Source organism: Silurus aristotelis, assembly GCF_946808225.1.
Source record: "Silurus aristotelis genome assembly, chromosome: 7".
NCBI lineage: Eukaryota > Metazoa > Chordata > Actinopteri > Siluriformes > Siluridae > Silurus > Silurus aristotelis.
Genome location: NC_139580.1, coordinates 22,989,113 through 23,007,604, shown reverse-complemented (window position 1 = coordinate 23,007,604; position 18,492 = coordinate 22,989,113). Strand labels below are relative to the sequence as shown.

General features: G+C 38.0%; 1 protein-coding gene across 2 annotated transcripts; it reads right to left on the bottom strand.

Moving 5' to 3' along the window:
• Positions 1–4,112: 4,112 nt before the first annotated feature.
• Positions 4,113–17,909, bottom strand: thoc5 (THO complex 5). Of its 2 annotated transcripts, none has more exons than XM_083546310.1 (20): positions 17,773–17,909; positions 17,341–17,438; positions 15,620–15,763; positions 15,414–15,527; positions 15,231–15,328; positions 12,496–12,642; positions 9,913–10,027; positions 9,542–9,674; positions 9,268–9,345; positions 8,602–8,645; positions 8,366–8,465; positions 8,047–8,155; positions 7,828–7,929; positions 7,216–7,312; positions 6,898–7,009; positions 6,161–6,264; positions 5,489–5,576; positions 5,226–5,341; positions 4,565–4,758; positions 4,113–4,294 (listed from the first exon to the last, which is right to left on the bottom strand). In XM_083546310.1, exons 2-20 carry the CDS (start codon positions 17,434–17,436, stop codon positions 4,231–4,233), a joined length of 2,055 nt encoding a protein of 684 aa, XP_083402436.1. In that variant the 5' UTR covers positions 17,437–17,438; positions 17,773–17,909; the 3' UTR covers positions 4,113–4,230. The 2 variants fall into 2 exon arrangements, with proteins under 2 accessions (XP_083402436.1, XP_083402437.1); XM_083546311.1 differs by having other exon boundaries at positions 17,721–17,877.
• Positions 17,910–18,492: the final 583 nt, after the last annotated feature.

Here is an 18,492-nt window from a genome sequence, read left to right as displayed (position 1 = left end):
TGAACAGCAGCTTCTTTAGCGATGACCTTTTGTGTCTTACCCTCCATGTGCAGGGTGTCAATAATCGTCTTCTGGACAACGGTCAAGTCAGCAGTCTTCCCCCAAGATTGTGTAGCCTGAACCAGACTAAGACATTATTTAAAGGCTCAGGAAACCTTTAGAGGTGTTTGGATTTAATTAGCTGATTACAGTGTGACACCACAAGTCTCCAATATTGAACTTTTTTTTTCTTTCAGCTTTACCCATTAGAGGTCACCACAGCAGATCATCCGTCTTCATACATCTCCCTCTTTCAACCCAACTACCTGCATGTCTTCCCTCACCACATCCATAAACCTCCTCCTTGGCCTTCCTCTTTTCCTCCTTCCTGGTGGCTCCATCCTCAGCATTCTCCTACCGATATACCCCATGTCCCTCCTCTGCACATGTCTAAACCATCTCAATCTCGCCTCCCTCACCTTGTCTCCGAAACGACCTACTTGCGCTGTCCCTCTAATATACTAATTTCCAATCCTGTCCATCCTTGTCACTCCAAACAAAAACCTCAACACCTTCAGCTCTGCTACCTCCAGCTCCACCTCCTGTCTTTTACTCAAGACTGTTTGCTACTGTCTCTAAACCATACAACATCGCAGGTCTCACCACAGTCCTATAAACTTTCTCTTTCAATCTTGCAGATACTCTTCTATCAGAAATCACTCCTGCCACTCTTCTCCACCCACTCCACCCTGCCTGCACACACACACACACACACACACACACACACACACACACACATATATATATATATATATATATATATATATATATATATATATATATATATATATATATATATATATATATATGAGTTTCCATACTCTCCAGGCTCATTCTCACTCATTGGGAATCAATCAGGGACCAGTAACCACATTAAAAGTGCAGAAGTCAGACGAAAACTTTTTTGTAGTGACTAGAAGCCATTCAAGGTGTGGCATGAATTGGAGAATGAGGAAAAACAAGATTCTCTTTTTTGATGATACACAACTAGGTTTTAATAATTACTAAAGAAAGCATAATTGTTGCCAAAGGTGCTTATAAAGTGTATTGAATAAACACTGAATATGTATCTAAGATCTCATCTAAGAGATGAGATTTATTTAAATATTGGAAAATAATTTAAAATCCTGTTTTCTAAAAACCTGTTTGTTTTTGTGTGGATTGATGGCCAAAAATTAATTTCAATCCATTTGAAAACAAAACAAGAAGTGTGCAAAGCTTGAACAGTTTCAGAACCGGTTCTATATTAAAACAAAAAAAACTTTTACATTTCTCTAGCAAATCTGCAAGGTCATTCTCGTTAATGTCCCTCAAAAAGTGCAGAGGATCTCCAAAGACCCTTTTTCGCACTGCAAATTTTTTACTCTGAATTGCCAAAGTGAGCTGGAACATCATTATTTAGTGTCTTCCATGACCTTTTGAGCTCAGTCTTCACAAATTTTATGATTTTATTGTCAAGTGCTATAATGAAATCAGATTTATGTTCCACAGTTTTCTTTTTACATTTCAACAATATTACATACATTGCAAAATAAAATCTTATCACATATAATTCAATTTTGATTGATGACCTTTGTTCATTATGTCCTTCCTTTGTAAAGTTAAATGGCAGGTTTTGTGACTGTTCACTCACAATAGACTAGACAATAGACAATAGACCACTGGGTGTGGGGAATCCCTGCGATTCAAAGTTTGTAACAAATTATTTTAAAATGGACCTAGAAACTTTGCAGAATGTTCATAATACTACCCTTATGGGTACCTTTATGTAATCAAGCCACTTTTGGATCACCCACATCACAACATATTCACTGAACATTAATTAATTAAAGAAACTGCCACCTTTCCTCATCATGGCTTTCCGTCTCAAAGTTAAATGTCAAATGTTGTGATTGCTTGCTCGCAAATGATTCACAGCTCGCCGTGGGAGAATCAAATTTTTTTGGGAGTTAGACTTAATAAATGGCACACAAATGTGAAATAAATAAGGAGTATTCAGATAAGGATTTTTATTTTTTTTTATTTTTAGGAAAACAAAAAAGGCAAGGCAAAGGCAAGGTGAATAAAGTAAATACCCCTCAGTGTCAGCCTGATTATTTGAGGAATCCATCCTACAGGACACAGAACCTTAACCAGAAAAGCATAAAAACTTGTCAGTGTTAAGTCCATCATTAGGTCTTAAATGTACTGTAAAAAAAATTCTTGACAGATTTATTAATTTCTTATTTGCTAAAGAGACAAATGCTAAGTAATGGCTCGAATAAGCCTTTAATAAAACATGTAAACATTTATACTGGACCATGTTTATCATTTATTGTTGTCTGATGTTTGTATATACACAGGAAAATATTTAATATTAATAAAAAAAAACATTAAATATGAATATATGATGTAAAATGTAGGCAGACTATATATACTATTGTGAACTGAAACAATCTCAAAAGCTGCAGCATTTTTAGAAAAATAAGATTTTTATACCCAATCATGTTGCCAATTGACCTAATAAGTTGCAAATTGGTCCTCCCGCTGTTTCTTATATGTACATTTAAATTTTCCGGCCTCTTATTGCTACCTGTCCCAACTTTTTTGGAATGTGTAGCTCTTATGAAATACAAAATGAGCCAATATTTGGCATGACATTTGAAAATGTCTCACTTTCAAAATTTCACGTTATATTTTATTCACAATAGAATATAGATAAGTTTGAGATTTGTAATTGCATTCCTTTTTTATTCACAATTTGTACAGCGTCCCAACATTTTTGGAATCGGGTTTGCACTATAACTTTTCCCATACCTTCACTGTACTTCAATAGAACATTTCTTTTCTATTCTCACTCTGTGTATATACTGTTTGTCTTTAGTGCAAAGTAATGGAGAGTGTGTTATGGAAGTAAAGAAAAGAGTGCAGGCAGGGTGGAGTGGGTGGAGAAGAGTGACAGGAGTGATTTGTGATAGAAGAGTATCTGCAAAAATGAAAGGGAAAGTTTATAGGACTGTGGTGAGACCTGCGATGTTGTATGGATTAGAGACAGTGGCATTGAGTAAAAGACAGGAGGTGGAGTTGGAGGTAGCAAAGCTGAAGATGTTGAGGTTTTCGTTGGGAGTGACGAGGATGGACAAGATTAGAAATGAGTTTATTAGAGGGACAGCGCATGTAGGATGTTTTGGTGAAAAGGTGAGGGAGGCGAGATTGAGATGGTTTGGACATGTGCAGAGGAGGGACATGGGGTATATTGGTAGAAGAATGCTGAGGATGGAGCCACCAGGTAGGAGGAAAAGAGGAAGGCCAAGTAGGAGGTTCATGGATGTGGTGAGGGAAGACATGCAGGTAGTTGGTGTAAAAGAGGCAGATGTAGAGAACAGGGTGGTATGGAGACGGATGATCCGCTGTGGCGACCCCTAATGGGAGCAGCCGAAAGAAGAAGTAGTTTTTAAATAAAATTGTACCATGCACTTTCACTTATTTTTTTACATTTAAGCCAAACCTTAAATCACCTAGATGAAAAGAATGCAGATTAAGGACACTAACAGTAAGTAACACAGTATCAAACGAATGTGTCTTTTAGTAATTACTCATGTTAATTATATGGTCATTTTGTAGCCTTTTATAAACTGGGTCTCTGGAAGGTTTTGTTTAGTCTATTAAATTAGTTATTCCATTGAATATGATCTTAAACCTATTGTTAAATATTTAGATTAGGATTTAGAGTAAGAGATAGAGAAAATGCACGTCTGCTATCTGAAAAAGGAATCAATGGTGAGATTAGATTAAGTTGTTACAGATTTAAAGTTTAGTTCATGCTTGAGGTTCAAAAAAGTGAGGCTAAAACGATTCAACTATAAAACCTCAGATCAAAATGTTTATTTTTTTGCCTATAATCCTGGAATTACTATATTTAAAATGGATTTACCCTTTCTGGAGAATAGTTTGCATGTAAAAAAATTAAAAGAAGAAAGTAAATAATGAATAATACTATTCAAAGCCCTGTTTTTCAGGTGTGATGCTTCCTGGGCTAGTAAACAAATTCAGCTCAAAGGTTAAGCAAAGAATCAATAAATGAGGAGACAATGTATAACAAAGTGTTTTATTTCTTATTCTACATAGTGAAACATTACAATATAGACTGAAGCACTTAAAAAATGATTCAAAAAAGGAAGTAAAACTACTGAAGAGAGGTCAATCAGAGATTTAACGGTGACTGAAAAAGCCCTGAGGGTGGTTGAATTTAAAAGGCTTCAGACGATTAGGTCCCCTGAAAGGCAAGAAAAACTTCTGTCAGTGGAAAATGTGTTAAATATTTTAAACAACAACAACAACAACATTACTCATTGTTTCTTGGGTTACTTTGGGTTATTATTTTAATTACAAGATCTCAGCAGATGATATATAATATATATATATATATATATATATATATATATATATATATATATATATATATATATATATATATATATATATATATACACACACACACATATACATACATACATATACACACCTGTGCACTGAATATTTTTACCTGGTAGAGCGTAAGCACATCTTCTCCCTTGGGAATTCTCTGGGGCCCTCGGAGCCATCACAGACTTGGCTTTCGGTCTCCAGATAAACATCCAGACACACACACAGACGCTGGATCTGGTTGGTCAGTAGCTGCAGGCCTGGTCGCGGTCCCTGGAGTTCAGACTTGTACACATTCACTTCACTCTCTATCGCCTGGCCAAAACAATAAAAAAAGACAAAAAAATTTAAAAGCTTGCACAGAGTATTAGGTTATGCAGAAGAGAACCTTAAAAAATGCACAGTTATTATTTCTGATGAAGTTGAATTGTAATTCAGAACGTGCAAGTCCATGATGCAAACACTGCTGGCTGCTGAGATACTTTGAACTACTAGCTCAGAAAACATATAGACATATAGAAAGTGTAACAAATATAATATATAGTATTAGTTGATCAGAAGAAAAAAATAAAATAAAATATAGGGGTTTCCAAAAATCTCCATACATAGATGACATGAAATTAACATGTCTTCAAAAATAATTTCCCTTCAGTATGGGATTTAAACAATTTAAATAAGGTAACTAATAAAAATAAATAAATCAGCAAAGATCAAACGATGTTTTTCTGCATCAGAGAATCCTTTCCTCTCGAAGTCTAACAGTGCACTAACACGACTCTTACCCGCAGGTTGTCGTCTGTGCGCCCGCTACGCTCTCCTTTCCAGTGCAGTGAAAGTGAGAAGAGAGGGGGGACATCTGGATAGCGAGGATTTAGCACCACTGCAGCCTGAAGATGAGCTGAAAGCAACAATGGATATTTAGAAAAAACTGAAGATTTTAGGCAGCTATATGCTTGTGAGAACACAATGTTTGCTAAAGATTTAAGTCCCGTGCATTGTTCACCGTTTACCTCATTTTAAATACCAACTGAAATTAATCACTCACCTGTTCCTCTTTCCACTATAGCCATGAAGAACAGGTCAGTCTCCCGTACCAGACCAGCTTTCACCACATCCTGGACAAAGTTCAACTCCTAAACACATACACATGAAATATAAATCAGCCATTATATTTAGAATTTAATACAACTTTTTTTTCTATCTTGTAAATATAATACTTGATCAGTATGAACCTCGGCTCATGCTGACAACAGTGTCCAATGAAAATTTTACATTTACATCAATTGAATTCATTTTTATTTGTATGGCACGTTTAACAATGGACTCTGTATCAAAGCAGCTTCACAGAGATATATGGTTATAAAAGAATGCATGTTTGTTCCTTATAACATTACATTTACGGCATTTGAGAGACGCCCTTTTCCAGAACGACTTTCAATTCTACAACTATTATTACAATAATGATTTATGCAAATGATCATTTGTGGGTTAAGTGCCTTGCTCAAGGGTCTAAGAGCAGCAGTTTGGTGGAGCTGGGATTTGAACTCTTTGGATCAGAAGTCAAACATCTTAATGACTGCGCTACCACTTCCCCCAGAAAATCATCTTCTGACAGTTCTGATGGTCCATCAACTAATTAAACCATAATGACAGAACAATAAAGTGATTCAGGCTTAACTATGACAACTTGAAAGATCTCTGTAAACATCAGACATACAATAAAATCCTGGTGGCTCATCATAGTCCAGCAAGCCAGACGAGAGACCACTTTAGCTGGAAAGAGATGCTGGCACTCGGTGGAGACAGGAACTATGTTGTGCTCTATAACAAAATTCAAAATTCGATTCAATTCAGCAGACACAAGCAAAAACAACAGAAAAACAAAGTTCAATGGAAATGTACACAATCTGCACTGGAGAAAATAACAACAATAAAAAGTACTGTTGAGTACTCGATAAACATTTATGCAAAACATTTATTTAGAATGCGATCATGAACATTTCTGTATGGTTTTTTTTTTCTTTTTTTGCGAATTTATCTCTAATTGCCATTTCTATCCAGGGAGGAGAATTTGTGAATGTTATATTTATTACTTGGGGTTAATAATGTGCACTTACACAACCTATGTATTTATTGGAAGAGAGATAGACCTAAAGGTAGTAAGGCACATAAGTAACAAGGGGTAACTACATTATATTGCTCTGGTGTTGGAAAGTTGAATAAATCTACAACTTAGAAAGAGAGACAAATGAAAGGAAATGCTTCCAAAGACCACTATTGTTATTGATACCATGTGTAACAACTGTAGTTTTTAATTTAAGTGTACTGTAGTGTTCTGTTAAACGTGATTATGGCAGTTCCAATTATATATATATTTTTTTGATCAACAGGTTTTCTTTTTTATTGATTTATTACCCATGTTCTCAAAACTAGGAATGTTAAAGACTTGTTTACCCAGAGAGCTGAACTGTTTGTGCAAAGCCAGACGAGACAGCAGGCGCCCTCTTAGAAGCTTCATGGTGTTTTCCATATGACTGGCACTGAGAGAACTGCGAGCCCCATTCACCTGCAAGCAGTTAGTAACAGTCACCTAAACCTGTCATAACGTGACTTTCCGTATCCAACAGTAGAATCGATTCAAGATGGAATAGGATGAAGACACAATATACAATACAGAACAGATACAATAATACAGAATTTTGAAAAGTTAAATGCTTTTAGATAGCTATCACACTGACATCTAAAGTGCTGGATTCAAATATACACTCGTACCAGTGGGGTTTCCCTGGAAAATTGTAATCCTCCAAGATTTTGCACCCAGATGTATGGATGTCCAAGGTCAGACACATAATCAGCAAAGGTTGTGATGCTACATGATAAGAAAGTGAAACTTCTATTAGCTGCATGTGTACTTCACAGAACTGAGGCCCTACCACTATACCAATTTTGCGCTGCTTATCCACTATGCATTTATTCACCATCCATAACTTGTTTATCATTGCACTACTGTATATTCCACCCATATTTATTCTGTATATACTGTATTATTCAAACCTGTACATAACTGTCATTTGAGCATGTTATCTCCCGACATCTATTCACAATCTTTGCACAGTATATTGTATATTACTATATATACACATTAATTATTACCTACTGCACCTTCTGTACATGAATCACTCTCACCCCTGTACATATGGAACTCATACCCTTATTTATTACACTGCTATTTATTGTAAATTGGCCACTTCTGGTTAGATGCTAACTGCATTTCATTGGCTCTGTACATGTACCTTGTACAATGACTATAACATTGAATCGAATCTAATCATTGCTAAAGTTTACAGCACTACAGCTGTATTCTGACTGAGGGAACTGCCTTACCCCACTTTGTCAAACTGGTAGCGGTTGGTAGGGTTGGGGGTTTCTTGGCCATCATCGGAAGCATACAGGCAGTTCAGGAGAGACTCTGGGTTCAGTAGCTCCCTACAGAGCAAGAGAGGAGATGTTTGGAAAAACTGAGCAGCTGTTGTATTACATTTGGCAATAACTTCACTGTTTCCACATTTTACTTTAACAGCCTTAAAAGTATATATAACTCACCCTGCACTAATGGCTCCTGAAAGGTCTGTGGAGGCTGAAACTTTTGCTTTCACAGTAAGAATGTTGAGGTTCATCAGGTAGTAAAAAAACAGGTGCAACACACTACCATCTACAACAGACCAGGGACAACAGATTGTGCAGATTAATGCATTTCAATAATAAATAATGCTGTCGCTCATATGCTTGACATAATATACACCTCTTTACACACACACACACACACACACACACACACACACACACACACACACACACACACACACACACACACACACACACACACACACACACACACACACACACACACACACACACACACCTTTACACTTGAGCTCTAAGCACAACGAGAGAGGATGTCGTTTCAGCATTTCTTTACGCTTATCATCAAGCTGAACCCCGACAGTGCCTCGTCGCCTTTTCTGGAAGAAAAATAAAAAGGTCACTAGAATTTCTTGACAAGACTTTGTGAGAAAATAGTGCTTTATTTTTGTCGATTATAAAATTACATCAGTGCTAGAGTGCACAAAGCTATAGAATGGGCAAAATGAGAATTACAGTATTCTGTTGTTCCTCCTCTGCATCAGAATCACTCTCGTCATCTTAAGGAAAGAAAAATAAATAAATAAATAAACACAGGCAACCAAATTAATCCATTTGGACATGATTATTATTTTGTAACAGACAGAAAACTGAATTTCTTATTCTGAATGATTCAAGATTTGGCAAAAACAGATTTCACACAAGATGGAACATGGTAAACCTTTATGTTACTTGTCCCACTGTGCAACAACAAAGAGAAAACAAACAAAATAATATAGTGAAATATTAAGTATATATATATATATATAAAAAAACACATTCTTGTGCAGTATATTTAGAAACTATAAATGTTTACTTATTTTTTTTGTCAAATGTGTATTTGGCTGTAAATTAGGAATTACAAATAAAACCATTTGCATTCTATTTTTTCTGTACACACTGCACATGAATATATTTCATATGCATTTATATGTAAATAGCTTAACACACATTTTGTGAAAAAAATATTCAAATGGCCCTGTCCTATTCTCTAAAATAGCGATCTAAAACCCAGTTTTAAAATCATAACCTAAGCTCATATGAAACTCAATGAATTTTTACAGTTGAATGTCCCACTTTATTTTATCAGAATCAGATGTTTATGAGGGAGAACATAAAAACATGCACAAAAGCATTTGTTACCTTGAGAATCCTCAGGTGGTCTGGAAAGAGCCTTGGCTTCATCCACATCTCCACTGATGGACACGGACAGATTCTTGTCTGAAACACAAACACACGTGTACACAATTATGAGTGGACACTATTTGCTGTACCTATTGTCTTTTTTTTTTTTTTTTTTTTACAGGATTCATGTGCATGTGTGTGAGAGAGAGATGTCACTGCTACAAATCTAAATATGTCTGAAAAAGAAAGGATGTTGCTTGAAAGAGATATGGGACCAAAGTATCTGCATTACCACAGGCTTGTCCGTAAGCGCTGGCCTGCACAAGCAGCACATAAAGAGGAGGAGGAAGGTGCCGTGCAAAATCAGCCTGTTTCTGCACACGCTCAAACGGCATGGACAAGTACTCTTGCACGGGCAGAGACGCCTGAGAAAAAGATAGGGAAAGACAAAATCAATATGCTTTCTTTACACAGCTTCAATTGAGCACTTTAGTTCCATTAATGGATTCACTGAGAAATAATAGAGCAGCTACTACTCTCAATCAACACATTATAAATAAATTAAATATACTTGTTTTAGTTCAGTTAGACTGGCTGGCCTCCAGAAGAAATACAAGCAATTTGAAATGCCTGGTAAATCCCTTCTTTGTGTCAGTGACTTACCTGCATGATGGCATGTAGGCCTGGCTGAAGACTGCTCAGGTACTCCTTCTTCGACTCAATTCCCTTCAGGATCTTTTCCTTAGTGCACAGGGAGCTCTTATACTGCTCAGCCAACCTAAAATACGATAGGCAACAACCAAATCCTAATCAATCACCTTCCTTTTGAAACCCTCCACACTATAATAACATGAAAAAAAAAATTAACACTGTTAAATATAATTTTTCCATTGTTTAAATTATTGGGTGCCCTGATGTTTTCAGCTATATGTGTCAGAACCAAATGTATAGGATACCTTTGGATATGGTCACATTAATTTTTCCCATCACTTGAACTAGGAGACCCACACCTGTACAAAGCCAGTTCCATGCAGATACGGTTTACACAGGTTGGTTTGAAATATGGCCCATTATAGAACTCTGACTTCAACCCTATTAAATACCTTTAGGATTAATTGAAACATTTAACTGCACCCCAGGGCTCCTCAGTCAGTACCTGACTTTACTAACACCCTTATGGCTAAATGAACACGAACCTCCACAAGCACACTTCAAAATCTAGTGGAACATCTTCCCAAAAAATTGGGGTTATTATAATGGAAAAAGAGGAATGGGATAGTCAAAAAGCAGAGTGTCCACAAACTTATAGTCAGTATAACTTCAGACATGCAAAGCTTTTAATAAACATAAGATCAGTGCGTATTTACACTAATCTACTGAAACCTAGCTTTAAAACATGATTAGATACTAAACTCTGGTTTTAAGCAGGGTTAATAAAAAGTCCACAAAATCCTACATTTTACCATTAGCTAATCTACTGACCTTTAGTTAAAACACGTTTATTATTATTTATTAAAAGCGCTTAAACTGTACGTGTAAGTAAAACAAAATAATCATAAAAATGACAATCTTAAAGCCCATATACACTGAATATACAGTGGGTACGGAAAGTATTCAGACCCCCTTCAATTTTTCACTTTTTGTTATATTGCAGCCATTTGCTAAAATCATTTAAGTTCATTTATTTTCCTCATGAATGTACACATAGCACCCCATACTGATAGAAAAACACAGAATTGTTGACCTTTTTGCAGATTTATTAAAAAAGAAAAACTGAAATATCACATGGTCCTAAGTATTCAGACCCTTTGCTGTGACACTCATATATTTAACTCAGGTGCTCTCCATTTCTTCTGATCATCCTTAAAATGGTTCTACACCTTCATTTGAGTCCAGAAATTTTTGATTATACTGATTGGACTTGATTAGGAAAGCCACACACCTGTTTATATAAGACCTTACAGATCACAATGCATGTCAGAGCAAATGAGAATCATTAAGGTCAAAGGAACTGCCTGAAGAGCTCAGAGACAGAATTGTGGCAAGGCACAGATCTGGCCAAGGTTCCAAAAAAATTTCTGCTGCACTTAAGGTTCCTAAGAGCACAGTGGCCTCCATAATCCTCAAATGGAAGACGTTTGGGACGACCAGAACCCTTCCTAGAGCTGGCCGTCCGGCCAAACTGAGCTATCGGGGGAGAACAGCCTTGGTAAGAGAGGTAAAGAAGAACCCAAAGATCACTGTGGCTGAGCTCCAGAGATGCAGTCGGGAGATGGGAGAAAGTTGTAGAAAGTCAACCATCACTGCAGCCCTTCACCAGTGGGGCTTTATAGCAGAGTGGCCCGACGGAAGCCTTTCCTCAGTGTAAGACACATGAAAACCCGCATGGAGTTCTCCAAGATGGTGAGAAATAAGATTCTCTGGTCTGATGAGACCAAGATAGAACTTTTTGGCCTTAATTCTAAGCAGTATGTGTGGAGAAAACCAGGCACTGCTCATCACCTGTCCAGTACAGTCTCAACAATGAAGCATGGTGGTGGCAGCATCATGCTGTGGGGGTGTTTTTCAGCTGCAGGGACAGGACGACTGGTTGCAATCAAGGGAAAGATGAATGCGGCCAAGCACAGGGATATCCTGGACGAAAACCTTCTCCAGAGTGCTCTGGACCTCAGACTGGGCCGAAGGTTTACCTTCCAACAAGACAATGACCCTAAGCACACAGCTAAAATAACGAAGGAGTGGCTTCACAACAACTCCGTGACTGTTCTTGAATGGCCCAGCCAGAGCCCTGACTTAAACCCAATTGAGCATCTCTGGAGAGACCTAAAAATAGCTGTCCACCAACGTTTACCGTCCAACCTGACAGAACTGGAGAGGATCTGCAAGGAGGAATGGCAGAGGATCCCTGAATCCAGGTGTGAAAAACTTGTTGCATCTTTCCCAAAAAGAGTCATGGCTATATTAGATCAAAAGGGGGCTTCTACTAAATACTGAGCAAAGGGTCTGAATAATTAGGACCATGTGATATTTTAGTTTTTCTTTTTTAATAAATCTGCAACAGTGTCAACAATTCTGTGTTTTTCTGTCAGTATGGGGTGCTATGTGTACATTCATGAGGAAAAGAAATGAACTTAAATGATTTTAGCAAATGGCTGCAAAATAAAAAAGAGTGAAAAATTTAAGGGGGTCTGAATACTTTCCGTACCCACTGTATATGTGTGATTTGTTATTTCTTCCATTTGTCACCTTTTTCTCTGTTCCAGTTCCCAGTCCAGTCGAGCGAGTGTGAGCTGGTGTGGGTCGTCTTTGGTGAGATGAGGGCGGGAGATTTCAGCTGGTGCCTCCTTAAAGAATTCTTCCACACTCACTAACTCTATCTCTTCATGCTGGGACCTACACACACACGCACACACACACACGCAAACACTTATTTTATTTTGCTTTGTATATATTTACGCATATATATATATACTTTATTTAGTACTTCATTTACAAATGGCCTAATTCTTCTTCTTTCTGCTGCTCCCATTAGGGGTCACCACAGCAGATCATCCGTCTCCATACACCCTTGTCCTCTACATCTGCCTCTTTCACCACGTCCATAAACCTCCTCCTTGGCCTTCCTCTTTTTCTTCTTTCTGGCGGCTCCATCCTCAGCATTCTCCTACCGATATACCCCATGTCCCTCCTCTGCACATGCCCAAACCATTTAAATCTCACCTCCCTCACCTGTCTCCAAAAGGTCCTACATGCGCTGTCCCTCTAATAATCTCGTTTCTAATCCTGTCCATCCTCGTCACTTCCAACGAAAACCCCATTATCTTCAGCTCTGCTACCTCCAGCTCCACCTCCTGTCTTTTACTCAATGCCTCTGTCTCTAAACCATACAACATTGCAGGTCTCACCACAGTCCTATAAACTTTCCCTTTCACTCTTGCAGATACCCTTCTATCACAAATCACTCCTATCACTCTTCTCCACCCACTCCACCCTGCCTGGACTAATTTCTCCACTTCTCAAATACACTCTGCATTACTTTGCACTGTTGACCTCAGGTACCTGAACTCCTCCACCTCTTCTCCCTGCAACCGCACCTCTCCACTGCCCTCCCTCTCATTCACACACATGTACTCTGTCTTACTTCTACTGACTTTCATTCCCCTTTTCTCTAGTGCATACCTCCACCCCTCCGGACTCTTCTCAACCTGCTCCCTGCTCTCACAACAAATCACAACATCAGCAAACATCATGGTCCATGGAGACTCCTGTCTGACCTCGTCCGCCAACCTGTCCATCACCACTGCAAACAGGAAAGGGCTCAGAGCTGATTCTTGATGCAGTCTAACCTCCACCTTGAACCAGTCTGTCGTTCCTGCAGCACACTTCACTGTCATCACACTGCCCACATACATGTCCTGCACCACCCTCACATACTTCTCTGACACACCTGACATCCTCATACAAAACCACAAATAGTTACTGCAGGTCTGCACATCTCCCTTATTCTTAAAGATCGGTACCAGCACACTCCTCTATTCCTCAGGCATCCTCTCACCTTCCAGTATTTTGTTGAACAACCTGGTTAAAAACTACATTGCCATCTCTCCTAAACATCTCCATACATCTCCACACCATCCAACCTTCTCTCTCTCTCATTTTCCTTATTCATCTGCTGCTCAAAATACTCCCTCCACCTTCTCAACACACTCTCCTCATTAGTTAACACATTTCCATCTCCATCCTTTCCCAGCTCGGTCTCTTTGCCTGGCCAATCAATACAAATCCTTTTCTCCTTCCTTAGTGTCCAACTTCTCATACAGCTCCTCATATGCCTTTTCCTTGGCTTTCGCCACATCCCTCTTCACCTGCTGTCGCATCTCCTTGTACTCTTGCCTACTTTTTTCATTCCACCACCACATCTCTTTGTCCTCCTTTCTATTTCCAGATGTCACACCAAGTACCTTTCTAGCTGTCTCTTTTAGCACTTCTGCAGTAATCTGATTTCTTCCCTGAATCTCATACTACAGTCTTCCTCCTTCAGTTTCCACCATCTTATTCTTCTTTCAGTTCTCACTTTCCTTCTCTTCTGCTTCACCTCCAAAATCATCCTACAGACCACCATCCGATGCTGTCTAGCTACACTGTCCCCTGCCAACACCTTACAGTCTCCAATCTCCTTCAGGTTGCATCTCCTGCATAGAACATAGTCCACCTGTGTGCACCTTCCTCCACTCTTATACGCCACCCTATGATCCTCCTTCTTCTTAAACGGCCTAATAGCTCACTGAAAAACACTTTTGACAGATTTGGACTTGGTGTTATGACCTACATTAACAATAAAAAAATAAAAGACAGAAAATTCTGTATACTTGTGCAAATCCTGTATATAATTATTCCCCAGAAAATAAAAAGATCAAACCCCCTTGTTTCCTTCTATAACAACAAGAAGAAGAACTATATGTCACATATACATTACAGCACAAAAAATAGGGTCGGCCATGATACGTCACCCCTGGAGCAGAGAGGGTTTAGGGCCTTGCTCAAGGGCCCAAGAGTAACAGCTTGGTATTACAGGAGCTTGTTACTGACCTTCCGATCAGTAACCCATCACCTTAACCACAGAGCTACCACTCCCCATAACCTATTTAAATATTATTGCATATATTATTTGTCATCATGCTACAGTAAGTGTAACACGGTGGCTCTTTTAACCACCAAGACCACAAAAAATTATCTAAATAGTGCAGCAGGGTACGATGCTGTGAAGTATTTTCAGGGAGTCCCAGCACCCAAAGACACACAAGGCATGAGGACCAATGTCATAAGGAACATGATTTGGGAGAACTTTGCCAGAAATAGAATGAAGTGGTGTCAATGAGACAAAGGTTCAATCATGCACCATGACTAACTGTGGAACGGAATGTCAAAAATGTGTGTTCTGACAATCAATATGACCGCGAAAGAACAATCTTTTCACGTACTTGAACTCGAGGCATTTGCCGATTTCTTTCTGAAGATGCATGACTTCATAGAGGAGATTCTGAAGCTGTAGGTGCAACACATCCACCTTCTGCTTCGCCTGCCAAACGAATCAAAACTCAATTGAAAAGCAACAGGGAAAATGACAGACCAATAGGAAAAGTCTAGTTTTGTATTGTGTGTACCTCGTGCGTCTGATCCCGTGCCTTCTTCAGTCTCATGTGTGACAGACGATTCAGCTTCTTCAGAGTGATGAAGTGAACGCACCCTTGCCTGCGTTTTGCTTCCACCTCTACGCTCTGAATACGCAAACACAAAATCACAGATTTGTCTCTGGAATTGAAAGCTGCTTTAACTCCAAGTAGCATGTTTTTTATTTATTTACACTCACCCCTTCCTTAGCTCCACTGGCTTTCAGTTCTTGGATTTCACTCATGAGTGTAGCCAGAGCCTCACAGGTGTTTTTATACAGTATGTAATCCTGTTCATGGTCTCGGCTCTCCAGTTCCACCTCTTCATTATATGTACGCACATCCTAATGGAGACATATTAAATCAAAAAAACACAGCTAATGTGTGCATGCGATAGTTATGTGCATCTCCAAAACTGAGGCTGACGCAATCCGCATATCAAGACATAGCCAATACACAAAGTGATTCAATGCAAAATGAGAATATATGATACTATGCAATTTAATATGGTACAGATTTCTTTGGTTCAGACTGACATCAAATCATTATTTTACTTAAGTGCCTTCTGAATTCTAACACATGGTCCATTCACAAACAGGCCTTTGTAAGTGCAAAAAAAAGATGCAGCTCTACTTCTGGCATGTTAATCAGAATTCTATGTGACCCTCAGGACACGCCTCTGTCTCCGAAGTGTTGTGATACATCATATGCACGCAGCATCAATGGTACTGAGAGAACACGCTTGAGAAACAGTTTAGCGAGGAGAAATTAATCTACATATAAAATATTGGTCACAAATTATTGGTCGCTTTCTGAATAATAAAGGTTTAGCACATCTACTAATAATTATATAAAAAGTAATCTGTTTTTACTGACACACAAATGTTAAAAAATTATGCATCGTGATACAAATGCCAACTAGTAACGGATACACACTTTTTTTTTTTTATCGATGCACCATTATGCCGATTCGATTGATGCAAATTGTGTGTGTGCGTACAATTCCCTCTCGTCCAACTTCTAAGTTAAACCTATTCTAGTCAGATGCAGATAACCATCGAATGTAATTACTCTCTTCTCTCACCCAAGTGTAGGTACAGAGAGATGTCCTTCGGCTAAGTTGAACAGAGTGCACCTGGACCTCCTGTCTAGCAGTAACAACTGACATAAGCCTGGCATCTTAGCATCATCTTGGTTTCTTCTTACACACAACAGAACGTCTGTATGATCCGGGAATTTTCATTAATGATCATAAAGCTCAAGATTTTCAGGCACACTTAAAAGATTCTGAATGTACTGGGGTTAGGTGGGTCAACCGATTTTGTGTTTTAATCTTGGGAGACATTTTAAAACAATTCATAAATCAATCAAGCATTAATTATAATCCATAATGGAAAGAGTTTCTCAAAATTAAAAAGAAGATGCAAAGGAGCCCAGACTGAGTATTTCATAAGACACCAGTACCAACTATTGCAGTAGTACAATTGTACATGCTGTATATTGTAATTTTTTATACCCCTCATTCTCTACACATATCTCTTACATACATTTGCACTACTATTTTATTTGTGTATCCATATATACACTCCTTACTGTACATCCTGCCTAATATTTCACATTTACGTATATATATATATATATATATATATATATATATATATATATATATATATATATATATATATGGGTGTACTTGTTTTCAGTTTTTTTTCAATGCCATTACCTTATAACCTTCTACTTGTTGTACCTTTAAAACAGTGTCTGCACATTTTTCACTGCCATAAACCTTATATTTATTTACTGTACATATGTTTACATATATATTTATTTACATGCTGTACATATACTTGCATATTTATCTGCATTTGTCAATTTGCACAATCGCTACTACTGTTGACAGTGAAAGAAGCTGCGCACTGACCTGCTCTCCCTCACCCCGAGCCCGTTTAGTCTCCGGTGTACCGCCGTCACTCCGGATCACTTTGGTCTTGCGTTTTTTTAATGGGTCCAAGGACATGGCTGAAAGAAGAAACACAACACTTGAACTAACACACAGACGGTAAAGCTAACTTTGGCACCATTCAGATAAATTAATCCATTAACCATGCAATATCCAAGCTGCGATTTAGATTACACTCATTGGTCAAGATCAGTAAACCCGTACTCATCCCCCGAGACAGAAACAACACGCGGCTTTGGACCGCTAATCTACAATAATCAGGCTCGCTAGCTAGCAACGGGATGATCATTGTGGTTAATCATTTCATTTTCAAGCCAGATTTGTCATTTCACACCAATCACCTGATCACTGCGCGATGCAAAAATCCCGTTAGCTAACAACCGCAGTCCTCACCTTTCAGTGATTTTTTTTGATCAAACTACACTGTTAACCAATAACTGAGCCCGGGTTCATTTGTTCAACGCAACTACAGTCGCACTTCCGGGTTTTTCTTATTCTATTATTTATTGTCGGGTAGCAAACCAGCCTTTTGGTATGTTAGCGCCACCAACTGGATTGGAGTGTAACGTGGTGAGTGGAGTTTATTTTTTTTTTTAATATTTTTTAAATAATTTATATATTTTTATATGATATTACATTCTGTAAATCAAACGTGTTAGATATCTTAGATAGCTTATTTTTGTTTACACATATACTCCCCACTTTATAAAAAATGGTCACAATTGGTACAGTTTTTCTTAAAATTCTTTAATTTCCCTATGTAATACAGTAAAGTACATGTTTTACTCTTGACTACTATCCATGCCCTGTTTCCGGTTTTCCTACAATATGTAGTGAATAATTTTTTTAAGAGGTTTTATTTATTTATTTGCAGAGGTGGGAAGTAACGGAGTACAAATACTTCGTTACTGTACTTAAGTAGATTTTTTTCGGTATCAGTACTTTACTCCATTATTTATTTTTCAGACAACTTTTTACTTTTACTCATTAAATTTTTACACAAATATCTGTACTTTTTACTTTTTACATTTTCAAAACCGGTTCGTTACTTTAGTTTGAATCCATTGATTTGGTAAAATATACAATTTTTCTTTTCACTGCGCGCCGATTTCA

What these genes read in the sequence shown, in the direction of transcription:
- thoc5 (XM_083546310.1), bottom strand. Translation starts at nt 17,436, where the DNA reads ATGTCCTTGGACCCATTAAAAAAACGCAAGACCAAAGTGATCCGGAGT. An exon ending in TCAGGAGCCATTAGTGCAGG is followed by an intron (nt 7,930 to 8,046) that starts GTGAGTTATATA and finishes CTTGCTCTGTAG; the next exon opens with GGAGCTACTGAACCCAGAGT. An exon ending in TACCAGTTTGACAAAGTGGG is followed by an intron (nt 7,313 to 7,827) that starts GTAAGGCAGTTC and finishes CTTATCATGTAG; the next exon opens with CATCACAACCTTTGCTGATT.